Raw genomic sequence first — 14,580 nt, 5'->3', positions numbered from 1 at the left:
ATTTCAGATTGAATCTTTCACCTCGGCACTTTCATTACTATACAAAGCCAAACTTTTGGGAACGTCCAAGGAGTTCACCATGTCAAATCCCCTTTGGTAAAATATTAAAATGATTCCAAAAACAAATTTCAACCAAGAACGTTAAGTTACAGATGCGCGGGACCCAATGAATCCAGAACCCAAAATTTCTAAAGTACCACGTGAAAAAAGAATAACCTTTTTCTAAGAATAACCGCTTCACAACGACCTATTATAAAATTTGGTTATGTTTATAATTTTCTTAATTAAGTGAACTGGACAAATAATCATTAGATTTAGACAAAAGCTTAATCTCTCTTTTTTGGGTGTACTTACAAGTCTAAGTTGAAAAGTACCTGCACATTTGGGGCTTCCATTTTCAGAGACCGACAATTGTTTTTCGGCTGAGACATAATAATAAAACAAAGATTTGAGTTTTGAGGCAGCAGCTGCTGTGCTGTAACTTGTACAATATTTACGTTGTAGTATGTAAATAAATTTGCCATAAACAGATATAATGCAAAACGGAACCCACCGTCTTTAATATTATTGGCGTGGGATGTGTCCACGTTGCATGTTCTAAACCTCATAACTTTAGAATCTCCGGAAAAGCTACTGGGACTTGGAGAGAGAAGGAGAAGCTTCAGCCCTCGCGTAAGAGCTGACAAGGCCCTTGCCTCTTGTCATCAATTTTGGCCTTTAACTTGAAACCCTCTCTGTTTCTTAAATTGTAATGCTTTCTTGTTTCAGTTTTTACTTTGGTTCTTTTGAAGTGCTTTGGATTGAAAGGTGAAGGGGAAGTTTGTATGAGGATTTTGTGAAGAATGAGTATGCTTAGATCATGCTTTACTGAAATGGGCATCTCTTACCTTCGATGTTTTTGCTCTACCTTTATTGCTTTCAACATTAGGCTGCCGCTACAGTGGTTCGCATGTGTTTATAGATAATATTATTGCTTTCCAATTCCTATCCTATTTATTATTAGTCATAGCTTTTAGTACTGGATTATCCTTTGGAGATAATTTTTGATAATTGTGTACTTCTTTTATATGGTGCATGAAATATGGTCAATTCCGAAGAAAGTTTGATTGTTTTGTTTTCTAAGGTGGTTTATCTGAATGTTTTGACGATTATCATATTCTTTGTTAGCCATGCAAGGATAGGTACCTCCAAGAATTCAGATCTGTATTTGCCATATCTGGGTTCCTTCATTTGTCTTTTCATATCTTATGTTATGTTAAAGATATATATTCTGATTCTATGCTCAATACGTCTGCAAAATGTGTTTCCTGTTTCGAGAAAATCTTCTGCACCTCGGATGTACTTTGTCCAATGCATAACAAGTCAATAGCATCCTCTCATGTGTGCATTTATTTGAAACCATTACCAATCAAATGGGTGATTACCTTGAACAGAATTACGCCTGTTTATTACTAACTGGTTTTAATACCTCCGAAGTACAGAATAATTTCTTGTTTAGTAGAGGTTTAGTGTTGAAATTGTGAGCATAGTCATTAGCTAGTGCTGCTCAAATGCAACTGATCAACATTAATTGGGTTTTCACACAACACAGCATGCTTCAATATACTTGATATTGCCTTGTAATTCTACATGCAATTTTCTTATTCTTACATCAAACTTATTCCTTAACTGTAAGCCAAATATGATCTTGATGGTTGTGACCATTTGCAAAGTGTCTTTATATACATCTGCCTAATGTTTGTAAAACATATAATGTCGGTAGCTTTGTCGTTGTTCGAGCTTAATACTATTTTCTGGGATCTTGTGTACTATTTTCAGCTTTTGTCTATATTTCTCTATTCTCTCTTTGTTTTGGAATAATTTCTGTCTTTTCTGGTTTGCACATGACCAGCCCTTTGGTGCCAGTCTTGAACGTTAGGGGGGCTGGTATTTTTGTTCAGGCCCTTTTCTACTAGCTGAAGTTTTTGGGACACAGTGTTCGTAGAACTTTTAGTCCTTTGAGGAAAACTGTATCTTCTATTATGATACCTAGAAGTATGATATATTATCACATCTCTGTTTCAAATTTTGCAAATTTCTCTTCTGTTGCTTTACCATATTGTCTTTTCAGGATTGACTAGGAGTGCCTCATGCTGAAGATGAATGTAGAGAATGAGAACATAGAGCCAGTGACTGATTTGGGACTTGCACTAGGTTATTCTAGCCAATGCGTTCAGAGGAGATTGAACAGTGATTCAGGTGCAGGTGCAAATGCAGGCTCAAGGATAGACATGAAATTTGTGGCCGCCAACCCCCTGTCTGAACTAGTTTGGTCTTCACGGAATGGTCTGAGTCTAAAATGTGCTGATTCTAGCTTTGTCGACAAAAAATCATATCTTATTTTGGGTGCAGGACCGAGCAATGTGGTTCTTTCACCATCTCAAGAGGTTTGCGCTGGGAGGTCTAGCAATGACAAACCTGTAAATGAAGAAAACTTCATAATGTCACAAGATGCATTTTATCTGATCAATGAAACTGCTGGTAGGAATATTTCGGGCTGGAATCCTGGAATTGATGTTGCCGTCATGCCTCACAGTGGAGCAGGTCATGAAGATAAGACAGGTGAGGATAAATTATCTTAGTTACACATTGTCTGCATATGTGATAAATGTCAATCAAATAAATTTCATTCATCTTTCATCCCAAAAATATATTTTCAATTGTCAATAACCTCTTGTTTGGCAGGAATTGGACTTTACTTGGAAGAAACAAAAGGTGAGATGGGAGTAGCTGGACAAATTAATGTGAACGAAAATTTTAAGAATTTGAAAGAGGATTGTATAGCTGGTCCTAGCAATATACAAGTGGCTGAGATATCCGAAACCAAGGATAAGTTATCTTCAAAATTTTCAGGTGCTTGATATGTTACATTTTCATTTTCCATTTTGGTGCCCCTGGCATGGTAAATTTGGAAGATGATTCTAGAAAGTCACCATAGGGTTGCAGCTGGGGAAAAAAAAATTCATTATTTAGATATGAATGAAAAATTGCATCCTATAATTTCAGCTAGTGATGTGAACACTTTTTGGGTAGTTTCTGTTTTGCCATAGAGGCAAGAGTGATTCAAGTTCCTGAAGCATTTTCCTCAAAGGACATTCGCCTTTACATGAAACAAAGGCTTTTTATATGTTATGTACATTAACCATTATGCGGTCGTTTTACTTTTAAATCTGGTTAACACCAACGTGTCTTTTATCGATCCTTACAGCTGATCTCAGACCTGATTTAGCACTAAATGAACCTCTATCTGGGGATCCTACTGGTGGCGGCAAAGATATTGCTAGTGGGAATCAGACATCCAGAATGGAAATTGTTTTGGCCTCCAAAGTCCACCACACAAAAGAATCTGAAGCAAATGACACTTTAGTGCGGACCTTGACATCCCCAGGGAAAAGACACGAGAAATCTGCTTCCTTCCTGGAAAAAGAGAGAAAGAATAAGATTGCAAGGACAAATTCTGTTAGTGTTCATCCTTTAGAGAAATTGGAATCAACATCTGAGAATGACTTACAAAATCTTCGTAGTAAAAATGTTAGTGGTGCTGCTAGTAAGGCTGTACTGTCAGAATCGGCCCAAGAAGTTAAAAATAGCTCTCAGCCTGAAGAGGAGACTTTTCCCAGAGACGAGGCTGTTTCAGGTGAGCATTCTCCGACTACCAGCAGAATACGGAGGTATCGAAGAAAAGGCAAGGAAAAGGCTTTATCCGATGGAGATGTGAATGAAAGAATGTCAAAAGACGACGATGACAGCCATGAGAGTGTTGAAAGTTGTAACAGCACTGGATTATTTTCAACATGCAAAAAGAGATGGAGCTTTGAGCAGCAGTTGATCGTTGGAAGTAAAAAAGTTAAAAAGCAAATCCGGGAGACTACTGGTTCTACATCATGTGTCAAACAAGATAGCTCCTTCATGAATTGGATATTGAACATGATGAAGGGGTTTCCAAAATCAAATCTAGACAATTCACCTTCAGTTGATCTCACCCTTGCGTGTACAAATTATGGACATAAATGTTCTGATCAGAAATTTATCACATATAAAAAAAACCAAGATTCTGAGTGCAGAAATGTCGGGTTTCAATCTATTTTCCAGTCCTTATATCGTCCGAAGACGAAGGGTCAGGAAAGAATATCTGATGATAATTATCAATCAGAACTTGAGGTGTTTAATGGACTATGTGACATTAGTGCTACTCCACTGGCTTGTCATGCTGACAGTGCTAACTTTCACAAACAATTTCTTCTATCAAATGAGAAATTCAACGAGTCGACATCAGGAGATGGAGCAGGTACAGCAACCCAGCCTAAGATTTCATCTGCCAATTTTGGTTCCAGTCAGGAAAACTGCAAGGCTAACTCTTCAGAGAACAAAAATTCATGCAATGTGGCGCTGGCAGCTGATCAGGGGGAAGGAGGAACAGACTCTAATTCCTCTCTGGATAAACATAAGGTGAGCAGTACCGAGAACATTGATTCAGAACTGCCTTCCAAAGTGAAGAAAACACATGATTTTGTTCGTGGAAGTGATCCTCTGGGAAGCTTGTGGATAACTAGGTTTGCTCCAAAAACTTCACTCCCCTTATCCAACCTTGATAGTCAAAACCAAAGTAAAGGTGGAGGTGGAGCCCTTGAATGCTCCACTAGTTGCCACAGACTCACTCCTTGCTCCCAGAATCCATATTGTTCTTCCAATGACCATAATATTGTGGAGGCTAGGCAACACTTCACTGATGATGCACCTGCTGCTGTGGGTAAAGAGATAGAGAATTGTGCTGCGGAAGCTGAGACTTCTAGTGGGTTTAATAGAATAAAAGGTCATGATGATCAAAAGTCCAAGTGTAAACTGAATCCTATTATCCCTTCTCCAAGATTTCAAAACTCGGCAATGGCTTCTGTGTTTGCAAGGAGGCTGGATGCACTGCGACACATCACACCATCTGCTGTTACAGATAATGCAGCTTGTACAGCCATCACCTGTTTCTATTGTGGCAGGAAAGGTCACCCTTTACGAGATTGTTCGGAGATTTCAGATGGTGAGCTCAAAGATCTTACGAGGAATATCAATTCATATAATGGAGCAGAAGAGTTGCATTGCTTATGCATTCGATGTTTTGAGCTTGATCATTGGGCTGTTTCATGTCCCAATGCAACCTCAAGAAGTCAAAGTCTATTGGAGGGTTGTAACTGTGGTCCAAATGAATTTCAGCTGAATAAAAGAAATGATGAAAGTAAAAATCTGTTGTATGGTAACAACTGCCTTTATCAAGCTACTGGTTCACATACTATTTATGATCGAGATGATCCTCAAAGAGAGGCAGATCCCAAATTTATCCGGAAACTGCCTGAAGTAGTGACTTCTGACCGAATGATACCTAATGCATACTTAATAAAAGATTGCAATGCTTCAGGTTCTGGAGAAAAGAACGTTGTTAATAGGCATATATCAGAGGTACCAAAGGGGATCTTTGATTTTATAAAAAGAATCCGTTTATCTCGAACAGATATCCTCAAGTAAGTGAATTAATTGTCTGTCATTAGTTAAGCCTTTTAATTACTGCATTTACTTGCTTGCATTGACAGCTAGTTCAAATTGCACTCTATAGAAGGCTTATAGCTGGGAAAATAATCTGTACTTGCTTGCATTGACAACTAGTTCAAATTGCACTCTATAGAAGGCTTATAGCTGGGAAAATAATCTGTTCGTGGATCATCGCAGGAAATGAGATGAATACCTTTATGGCTTTGTCTTTATATCAGGTCAATGTCCAAATGAGAAGAAAAACCCTTATAATGTGATTATAGATATACTGTATTTGCATTGGATGTATTAGCATAACCATGGATCCATATTGTCCACTTTTTATAGATAAAGCAGCCAAAAGGTTTTAATGAGATGGATATCTTCATCTTTATATCAGGTCAATGTTGATCTGACCACAAGCCTCTAGTGATCTGACTCTATATTGATAGTTCATGGTTATAAATTTTCAAAAGATTGTAAAAATACTTTGGTTTCATCCTAAAGGTTTTTGGTAAGATCGTAAATCTGTTTTTGTCTGTCTTATTGAATCTGTTATCTCTATTTTTAACTGTTCTGGTCAGATACTGATTTTTCTATTTTACATTAACAACAGATGTATGAACTCCCATATGTCACTTGCCCATCTTAAAGGATTCTTCCTGCGCTTGCGGCTTGGGAAATGGGATGAAGGACTTGGGGGAACTGGATACTATGTGGCTTGCATAACTGGTATAAATAAAGTCTTATCCTGCCTGTTTATTCTTTATAAATTTGTTGATAGAAGAAAAGAACCGTCTGTTTCATTGCTTTCATTGATTTCTAACTTTTGCCTGTTTCTTTCTCTTTTCTGTTGAGTGCTCAGGGGCACAAAGAGAGATAAGCTCACCAGCGGGCTCCAAAAATTCGATTTCTGTGAATGTGGGAGGCATCAACTGCTTGGTTGAGAGTCAATATATCTCCAACCACGATTTCCTTGAGGTAAAATGCAGTTTGATTTATTATTTTCTTGTTTTGACTGCTTGCCATTCTTTTCAAAGAGAATCAAGCATGTGACAACTGGCTTATTCATTCATTTTTTGCTTATTCAAACATGAGGGACATATCTATTTATACAGAGTCGCCATGTAATATAAGCACAATGGGCCTAATGGCTGTGGACAAGGTGACACACAGGAGCAGTTAATTTATAAAAATGCAGAAACAAACCTATATTTTTGGATCATTTGGCAGTCGTATTGCAAGAGAAACTCGTCAGTATTCTGGATATTGGCTTGTTATCCACATTTAAACTTCTACCTTTGCTCTGCATTTTGCAGGACGAGCTTATGGCATGGTGGTCTGCGACCGTAAAGAGCGGCAGCAAGATTCCATCTGAAGAAGATTTGATACCGAAAATAAAAGAAAGGAAAATGTTAGGTTTGTAGATATAACCTACCCCAGGTACTGTAAACTAGCCAGTAGAGTAGTTTCTTTTTTTCGGGTATGCATTTAGATTTTAAAAGGAAGCTGTATCCTCGTGTGTATAAAAAATTTTGATTTACTTTTTTTGGTTTGTATACTTGCAATGGTATCATATTTCAGCTTACAGGCTACGGCTGATTTTGTATTTCGTGAAAGTTTCTGTTCAACTTCCATCGTGATTGAATGAAGATGAGTATACATTGATTCAATATCCTATCTTTATATTTATTTGAAAAGTTATAAAGTCAGTTCGAATGAAGTGATGCCACCATTACCAAGTTGGGACGTAGAGTTTCTGTCCACAAAATTCTGAAATTGTTAATTTTTACATCATTGCAGATGATGAAGATAGAATTTCCACTTTCATTGAAATTATTATTATTATTAGTATTATTAGTATTATTTAATATGAAAAGTACCCGAATGGTTTGCGCACATGGCCCCATCCACTTGATAAAGATGGAATTTAAAATTACAAGTCGAACAACCACAACCAACCTACTGTACTATCTTCCTTTTAACACTTGTCCGGACTGAGAACAGGATAAGGATCAGTTTGTGCTTTTCTATTAATCTTGATTGGATTTACTTTGTAAATGTTTTCTTTTATTTTGTTAGAATTTCTTGACAGAGTTTTGATTTGTTTCGTTAAAAATTTTCCATCTAATAATAATTAAGAAATGTGGGTATAAATTGGCTATTGGTTAAGTTCCAGTTTGATATTGTACTGGCTGCTTCGAAAAAAAAATCTTTATTGTGGAATAAATATTGATGTTAGTGATAAATATTTAAAAATTCATGATTTTGACAGAATAATAAGGGTCATTAAAACATTTTCATTAAACGACTACATTTACATTTGTAATTGGAAAGTTACAATTGCTACAACAATCTTAAGCATAGCTTAAGTTTAATGCCAATATTTAGCGTTTGATAGACATGTATATTTCCACAGTAAATCCGGATTATTGACTTGAGCGTCGGGAGAGTTTACGTCGGGAAAACCCCTAGCATGGTCTGATTGGTTTTGTGTGTGTAGGAGCTAAAAGAGGAGAAGCGGCAAGCTTTCTCGTCTAGTACATCTAGAAGGAGCAGCGCAAAATCATCTCTAATCAACCACAAATTCAATCGTTGAAGAGGAATCTTGGTCGTGCACAAGCAGACTCGAAATCCCGTATCAACAATAGACATATAAAATTAAAATTATATTTTGTACAAATTAATTTAACATAACAATAGTCTTAAATAATTATCTTATTCCAACTTTAAAATTATTTTTTTAATATGATTACCAATTTTTTTGGACATTAATACAAAAATTAATAGATATCATGCATTGATGATAAAACTAAACCCGTTAAAATATAAATATTTAAAAATTCATAATTTTGACAAAATAATAAGGACGGTTAAAACATAATAAGATCATCTGACTACGTTTACAAGTAGGGGTGGGCATTTTACCCGACCCGACCCGACCTGATAAATTTCGGGTTCGGGTCGGATCGGGTCGGGATCGAAACCCGATCGGTTTGAAATTTACAAACCCGATCGGGTTGTGATCGGTTCGGGTCAAACCCGACCCGATCCGAATACCCGATCGGGTTCTTAAAAAAAAAAAAAAATGTACTGACCCGAATTGACCTGATTTCAACTGACCCGAATTGACCCGAACTAACCCTATTTCAACCGACCCGAATTGACCCGAACTAACCCAAATTGACCCGAACTCAATTCTACCCATTTTAAATCCAACCCGATCCAACCCGAATTAATGACCCGACTCGAATATAGTTCGGGTCGGGTCATTAATTCGGGTTATGTTCGGATTGTTCCTTGTCTAACCCGAACAACCTGAAACCCGATCGGGTTGACCCGAACCCGATTTTGCCCACCCCTATTTACAAGTGCTTTCTAAATATTTTCATTTGTGATTGAAAAGTTACAATTGCTACAACAATTTTAAGCATAGCTTAAGTTTAATGCAATATTTAGCGTTTGATAGACATATAAAATTAAAATTATGCGCAAGTTATAACTTTTTTAAATTTGTGTAAATCTATAATTAATATAACTTTGTAAGTAGAGCGTTTAACAACAAAAATCTATAATTAATATGATTAGTACTTTTTTTTTTTAGAGTTCTGCTATTTGAACGAAATGAAGACAAAAGGACGACAGAAAAAAATTGCCATGTGGGATTAATGGAAACGAAAACTGGGCACGTGAATGGAGCAGGTTTTGTGGCTTTTGTCCCTTACTTTTTTAATTTAATGAATAAAATAATCAAAAGAATAAAGAAAAAGTAACGAAAATAAATGAGCACGTGAATGGAGTTCTGTAGTCTCTCCATTTCTCTCATTTCAGTTAGTGAATTTCTCTCATTTGAGTACGAGAGTTCTTTGTGTTTAGGAAGGAAGGCAAAATTCAAACGAGTTTCAGTTTCTGCATCTCACAAATTCTGCCTCAGCACCTCACAAATTTTGTCTCTGCATCTCAGTTATCACAAGGAATAAATTAGATTTAGATCTACAAACAGAGGTGAGAGATGTTTAAATGGTTAGAATATTTAATTTAAATTGCAAAAATTCGTAGATTTTTATTTTTTATATATTTAAATTGTTATGCATTGTTATGATTTTTTAAATTTAAATGGCTGGAAATAATGGAATAGATTATAATAGTTTTTTAATGTGTTTTATATATGTTAGGATTTTTTAAATTTAAATGGTTGGAAATAATGAAATAAATTATAACAATATTTGAATGTGTTTTATATATGTTAGGATTTTTCTTAATTTAAATGACTGGAAATAATACAATAAATTATAACAATTTCTAAATGTGTTTTATATATGTTAGGATTTTTTTTAATTTAAATTGCTGAAAATAATGAAATAAATTATAACAATTTCCGGATATGTTTTATATATTTAAGTTGTTAGGATTTTATAATTTAAATTGTTGGAGATAATGGAATAAATTATAACAATTTCCGGATGTGTTTTATATATTTAAGTTGTTAGGATTTTATAATTTAAATTGTTGGAGATAATGGAATAAATTATAAAAATTTGTGGATGTGTTTTATTTATTTAAATTGTTAGGAATTTTCGTTACTAGACAAATTGTTATATAAGTTTGTTAATACAAATGTTAATTATTTTGTAGAAATTGAGTATTTGGAAAATGAGCATGCATTTGAAGAGTTGCAAGAAACAAGAGCTAACGATGTAAATGAAATTGTGGAACCGAACAAATGTGAGCCAACTCTTGGAATGTTATTTGATAATCATGAAGAAATGTTTGCATTTTACAAAGCTTATGGTAAACAAGAGGGGTTTCCTGTGAAGGTTCGAAGTACTAAGAAGGGGACCGATGGAATTGTAAAATATGCGACATTTGCATGTGGGCGTAGCGGCAAGCCAGAAAGTAAATCTGCTAATGCATTGAAGCCGAAACCGAATGTGAAAAATGGTTGTGATGCAAAAATTGGAGGTTGTTTAAATGAAGATGGAAAATGGGTTCTTCGAACTTTAAATCTTCAACACAACCACGGATTGAGTCCAGACAAAGCTAGGTATTTCCCATGCAACCGCAGAATTAGTGCAAGCGCTAAAAAGCGAATTGAAATGAATGATTGTGCAGGAATTAGAATAGCCCAAAATTTCAATTCTATTGTTGTTGGAGCTGGTGGGTATGAAAATGTGCCATTTTTAGAAAAAGATTGTAGAAATTTTGTTGACAAAACAAGGCGATTACAACTTGAGGAAGGAGATGCTATGGCACTTTTAAACTACTTCCAGAAAAAACAAGCAGAATGTAATGGATTTTTTTTTAGCATTGATTTGGATGAAGAGGATCGATTAAAGAATGTGTTTTGGGCAGATTCGCGGAGTAGGGCAGCTTACAAATATTTTGGAGATGTCATCACATTTGACACTACATATCTGACCAACAAGTATGACATGCCATTTGCGCCCTTTGTTGGAGTTAATCACCATGGACAGTCTATTTTGTTGGGATGCGGATTGATTTCACGCGAGGATACAGAGACATTTACGTGGTTGTTTGAGGCGTGGCTATCATGCATGTCTGATTCTCCTCCCCTTGGTATTATTACAGATCAAGATAGGGCAATGCAAAAGGCAATTGAAAACGTTTTTCCTACTACTAGGCACCGATGGTGTTTATGGCACATAATGAAGAAGGTGCCTGAGAAGTTAGGGGCTTTCAAAGAACGTGAAGGTATTATATCTTCCCTGCTCTCTGCTGTATATGATTCATTGAGTTCTGATACGTTTGAGGAAGCTTGGCATTGCATGATTACAGAATATGATTTGTGGGATAATGATTGGCTAAATGGTTTGTACGAGGAGAAGCATCGTTGGGTCCCATGCTATTTAAAAGGCTATTTTTGGGCAGGAATGTCAACAACTTAGCGAAGTGAAAGTATGAATGCATTTTTCGATGGATTTGTTAACTCAAAAACAAATCTGAAACAGTTTGTAAAGCAATATGAAAATGCATTGAGGAGGAAAGCTGAATTAGAATGGCAAGCAGATGCCAAGTGTTTTAGTAAAAGGACACCATGCGTGTCAAGATATGAGATGGAGAGGCAAGTTGAAGAAGTGTACACCATTTCCAAGTTTAAAGAATTTCAAGAAGAATTGACTGCTCTGATGTACTGTGATATCTCGGATTCTGTGGGATCAATATATCAAATAATTGAATCATTTGGGCAAGGTCGGAGAGGCTTCTTTGAGGTTGTTTTTGAAGAAGCTGAGTGTGAAGTTACTTGTATATGTTCAAAATTCCAGTTTAGGGGGATTCTTTGCAGACATGCCCTTGCAGTGCTGATACGTAACTCAGTTGAATTACTTCCAGAAAGATATATTTTATCAAGGTGGAGAAAAGATGTGAGGAGATGTTATAGTAAGCTGAAAGTTTGTTATGGTGTGCAGAATTTGACCATCCAGTAAGAAAGATATGAAAAAATGTGTAACGCTTTTAGCGAGGTTGCAGACGTAGCCTCTGATGATGAAAATAGCTATAAAATGGTGTTAGATTGGATTGAGAAAGCAATGAAGGATCTGCCCAAGCAAATTCGTTGTGAAAGTGTGGGAAAAACTAATACTGGTGGAGCAAGTTGTAGCAGCAACAAACAAATTAACAGTGAGAGTGTGGAAAGAATTGTTATTGGCGAAGTAAGTTGTGGCAGCAACAATGTTCAACTTGCACTAAATGATCCAGTAGTGACACGTCGTAAAGGCCGTCCACCTTGCCTGAGGAAAGAATCTTCGATTCGAAAGAAATCCGTTCAAAAGAACAAGTCCGCACAAAAAAATAAGGTATGATTAAAAACAAATATCTATTTTCTAATTAATCTGGTCTTAGTTTAATTGTCTTTAATAATCTTGTAGGATTTACAACAAACTGCCCCATCATCTTATCATATGCCTAATGAAATCTCTACACAAGGGAGCAACATAGCCACGGTAAATTTTGTGAATTGATGCGTTTAAAATTTTCATTTATTTCGAGGATATGTAATTAAGTATAAGATTGCGCATATGTAGACGCTACAAGAAGGAAGTACTATTTACGGAAATCTCAACCAATGCGGAACTATGGGCTATTATAATGTAAGAATTAAATTATTTAAATTTTAGTTTTAAGATTTTTATATGAATTTTACATATATTTTATTATTTGATTAGGTACCTATGTACCAATCCCAATTCGGTGGAAGCAACATTTATCAGTCATTTCCTTATAATTGGCATACAGTAAGTTGTTGTTTACAAATCGTTAATGAATACATATATTTTAATATTTCTGTAATGTAATATGATGTTTATTTTTATGTATTATAGCAACCTGTCCCACCGTATACTTCGCAGTTGCATTATTCTTCTCCTTTGATGACTTATCAAGGATCTCAAAGTGAGAATTTCCAACAGTTACTACAGCAGCAGCAGCGTAATGAAGATAATAATGATGATACTTGATTTGTATTTTGGCTCTAAATTGTAGTGATGAAATAATGTTGTGTTAAATTAAACTTTAAATTTTTAAATTTATGTTAGATTTGACATTAAATCTTTGAAATTGTAGTGATGGAATAATGTTGTGTTAAATTGAACTTTTAATTTTTGAAATTAAGTTAGAATTGTTTAAGGTAATAATATTCCCTTTTCATTCTTCCGGAAAATTATTTCTCCTTATTGATCCCTCTCGGGACAAATTCCGGAAAACCGGATTAGCTTTAGTTGGTCTCTGGACAACATTCGGATGACCGGATTTTCAATCCGGAAAACCGAATTTGGAAGGATATTTACTGCCTCATAACCGGTCAACCGGTTATCAATAACCGGAAAACCGAATTCGCATGCATGCTTTGCTGGAGCAAAACCGGATTTCCGGTTCAAGACATCCGGAAAACCGATTATTTTTGGAGGCTCTTGAAACCGGCCAGCCGGTTAAGGAAACCGGCAAGCCGAATTGCCTCTTGCATCTCTCGGCCCATATCCGGTTTACAGGATTTCAATTTCGGAAAGCCGGTTTCGGCTTTCTCCTTTTCTGCATGCTAACCGGCTTACCGGTTAGGAAATCCGGCAAGCCGGATTCGCGCCTTTTAAATTTGCTGAAGAAGGCTGTTCTCGGGTTCACAACCGGCCTACTGGTTATCCACAACCGGCAAGCCGAATTTAAAGAGATTAAAAGATTTGCTAGCCTAGATAGGTTTCATCCGCGCGCTTTCCTTTAAGCCAGGGTAATTAATTTGATTAAGTCAATTATTTAAATTTATACGTAACATGAGATACAATTTCATTTATGCAAAATACATATAGCAACAATTATCCCTAAAATACAACATACAATGGATAATATAGGCAGAATAATACAATCATTTCTGCCTTTATCAGTTTGCACAGTTTTGTCACATGTAAGCACTTCAGTTTGCACCCCCTTTTCGAGTGTTTCCACAATAAATTTTGTAGTTTCTAACATATTGGATGTCTCTGGCAATTTTTCATGCCTTTTTATGTAATCAGTGTAGGCTATTTCGGCATCCAACAAAGATGTGTAAGATTTATAAGAATTCCCTCTGAATCCATTTACTTGCATCTGACATTCAGGCCAAGAATTGTATATGCCCGGCTTTCGTCCTTTGAAAACAACATAACAGCTTTGAGTAGGCATTTGAATTCTACATTGGAAAAATTTAGATCAATATTCTAGACTTTTATGCTAAGAATTTCAACTGCTAACAATAAGAGAAAATTTCAAAACCAGGAGGGAAAAAAAGAGAAACATTTTAACCTTCTGAAAAAGAATGGGAGCCTCACACCAAAGCACAAACGCCAGCATCAACCAAGAAACTAATTTCTGCAACTGTAAGTGAGATAGATCACAGCAACTTGCACCAAAAGAAAACGAGAAAATGAATATCCAGCAAACATATCCAGCAAACAAACTTGCACCAAAAGAAAATGAGAAAATGAATATCCAGCAAACATATCCAGCAAACAAATTCAGACCAAAAGAAAACGAGAA

At 35.9% G+C, this 14,580-nt stretch overlaps 2 protein-coding genes across 4 annotated transcripts; both read left to right on the top strand.

The window, feature by feature from the left end:
- Window positions 1-432: 432 nt before the first annotated feature.
- LOC18032595 lies at window positions 433-7,229 on the top strand. 3 transcript variants are annotated; one of them, XM_024178897.1, is made up of 7 exons: window positions 433-672; window positions 2,111-2,601; window positions 2,725-2,892; window positions 3,248-5,549; window positions 6,173-6,288; window positions 6,422-6,537; window positions 6,876-7,229. In XM_024178897.1, the coding sequence occupies exons 2-7, from the start codon at window positions 2,130-2,132 to the stop codon at window positions 6,981-6,983; spliced, it is 3,282 nt and encodes a 1,093-aa protein (XP_024034665.1). In that variant the 5' UTR covers window positions 433-672; window positions 2,111-2,129; the 3' UTR covers window positions 6,984-7,229. The 3 variants fall into 3 exon arrangements, with proteins under 3 accessions (XP_024034665.1, XP_024034662.1, XP_006420122.1); XM_024178894.1 differs by having other exon boundaries at window positions 433-847; XM_006420059.2 differs by lacking the exon at window positions 433-672 and adding an exon at window positions 1,892-2,034.
- Window positions 7,230-9,224: 1,995 nt separating this feature from the next.
- Window positions 9,225-12,002, top strand: LOC112096792 (protein FAR1-RELATED SEQUENCE 5-like). Its single transcript, XM_024180557.1, has 3 exons — window positions 9,225-9,258; window positions 10,192-11,411; window positions 11,526-12,002. The coding sequence occupies exons 1-3, from the start codon at window positions 9,225-9,227 to the stop codon at window positions 12,000-12,002; spliced, it is 1,731 nt and encodes a 576-aa protein (XP_024036325.1).
- The last annotated feature ends 2,578 nt before the right edge of the window (window positions 12,003-14,580 follow it).

This window comes from Citrus clementina, unplaced genomic scaffold (assembly GCF_000493195.1).
Source record: "Citrus clementina cultivar Clemenules unplaced genomic scaffold, Citrus_clementina_v1.0 scaffold_9, whole genome shotgun sequence".
Lineage (NCBI taxonomy): Eukaryota > Viridiplantae > Streptophyta > Magnoliopsida > Sapindales > Rutaceae > Citrus > Citrus x clementina.
This window is presented reverse-complemented; position numbering and strand designations above follow the sequence as displayed.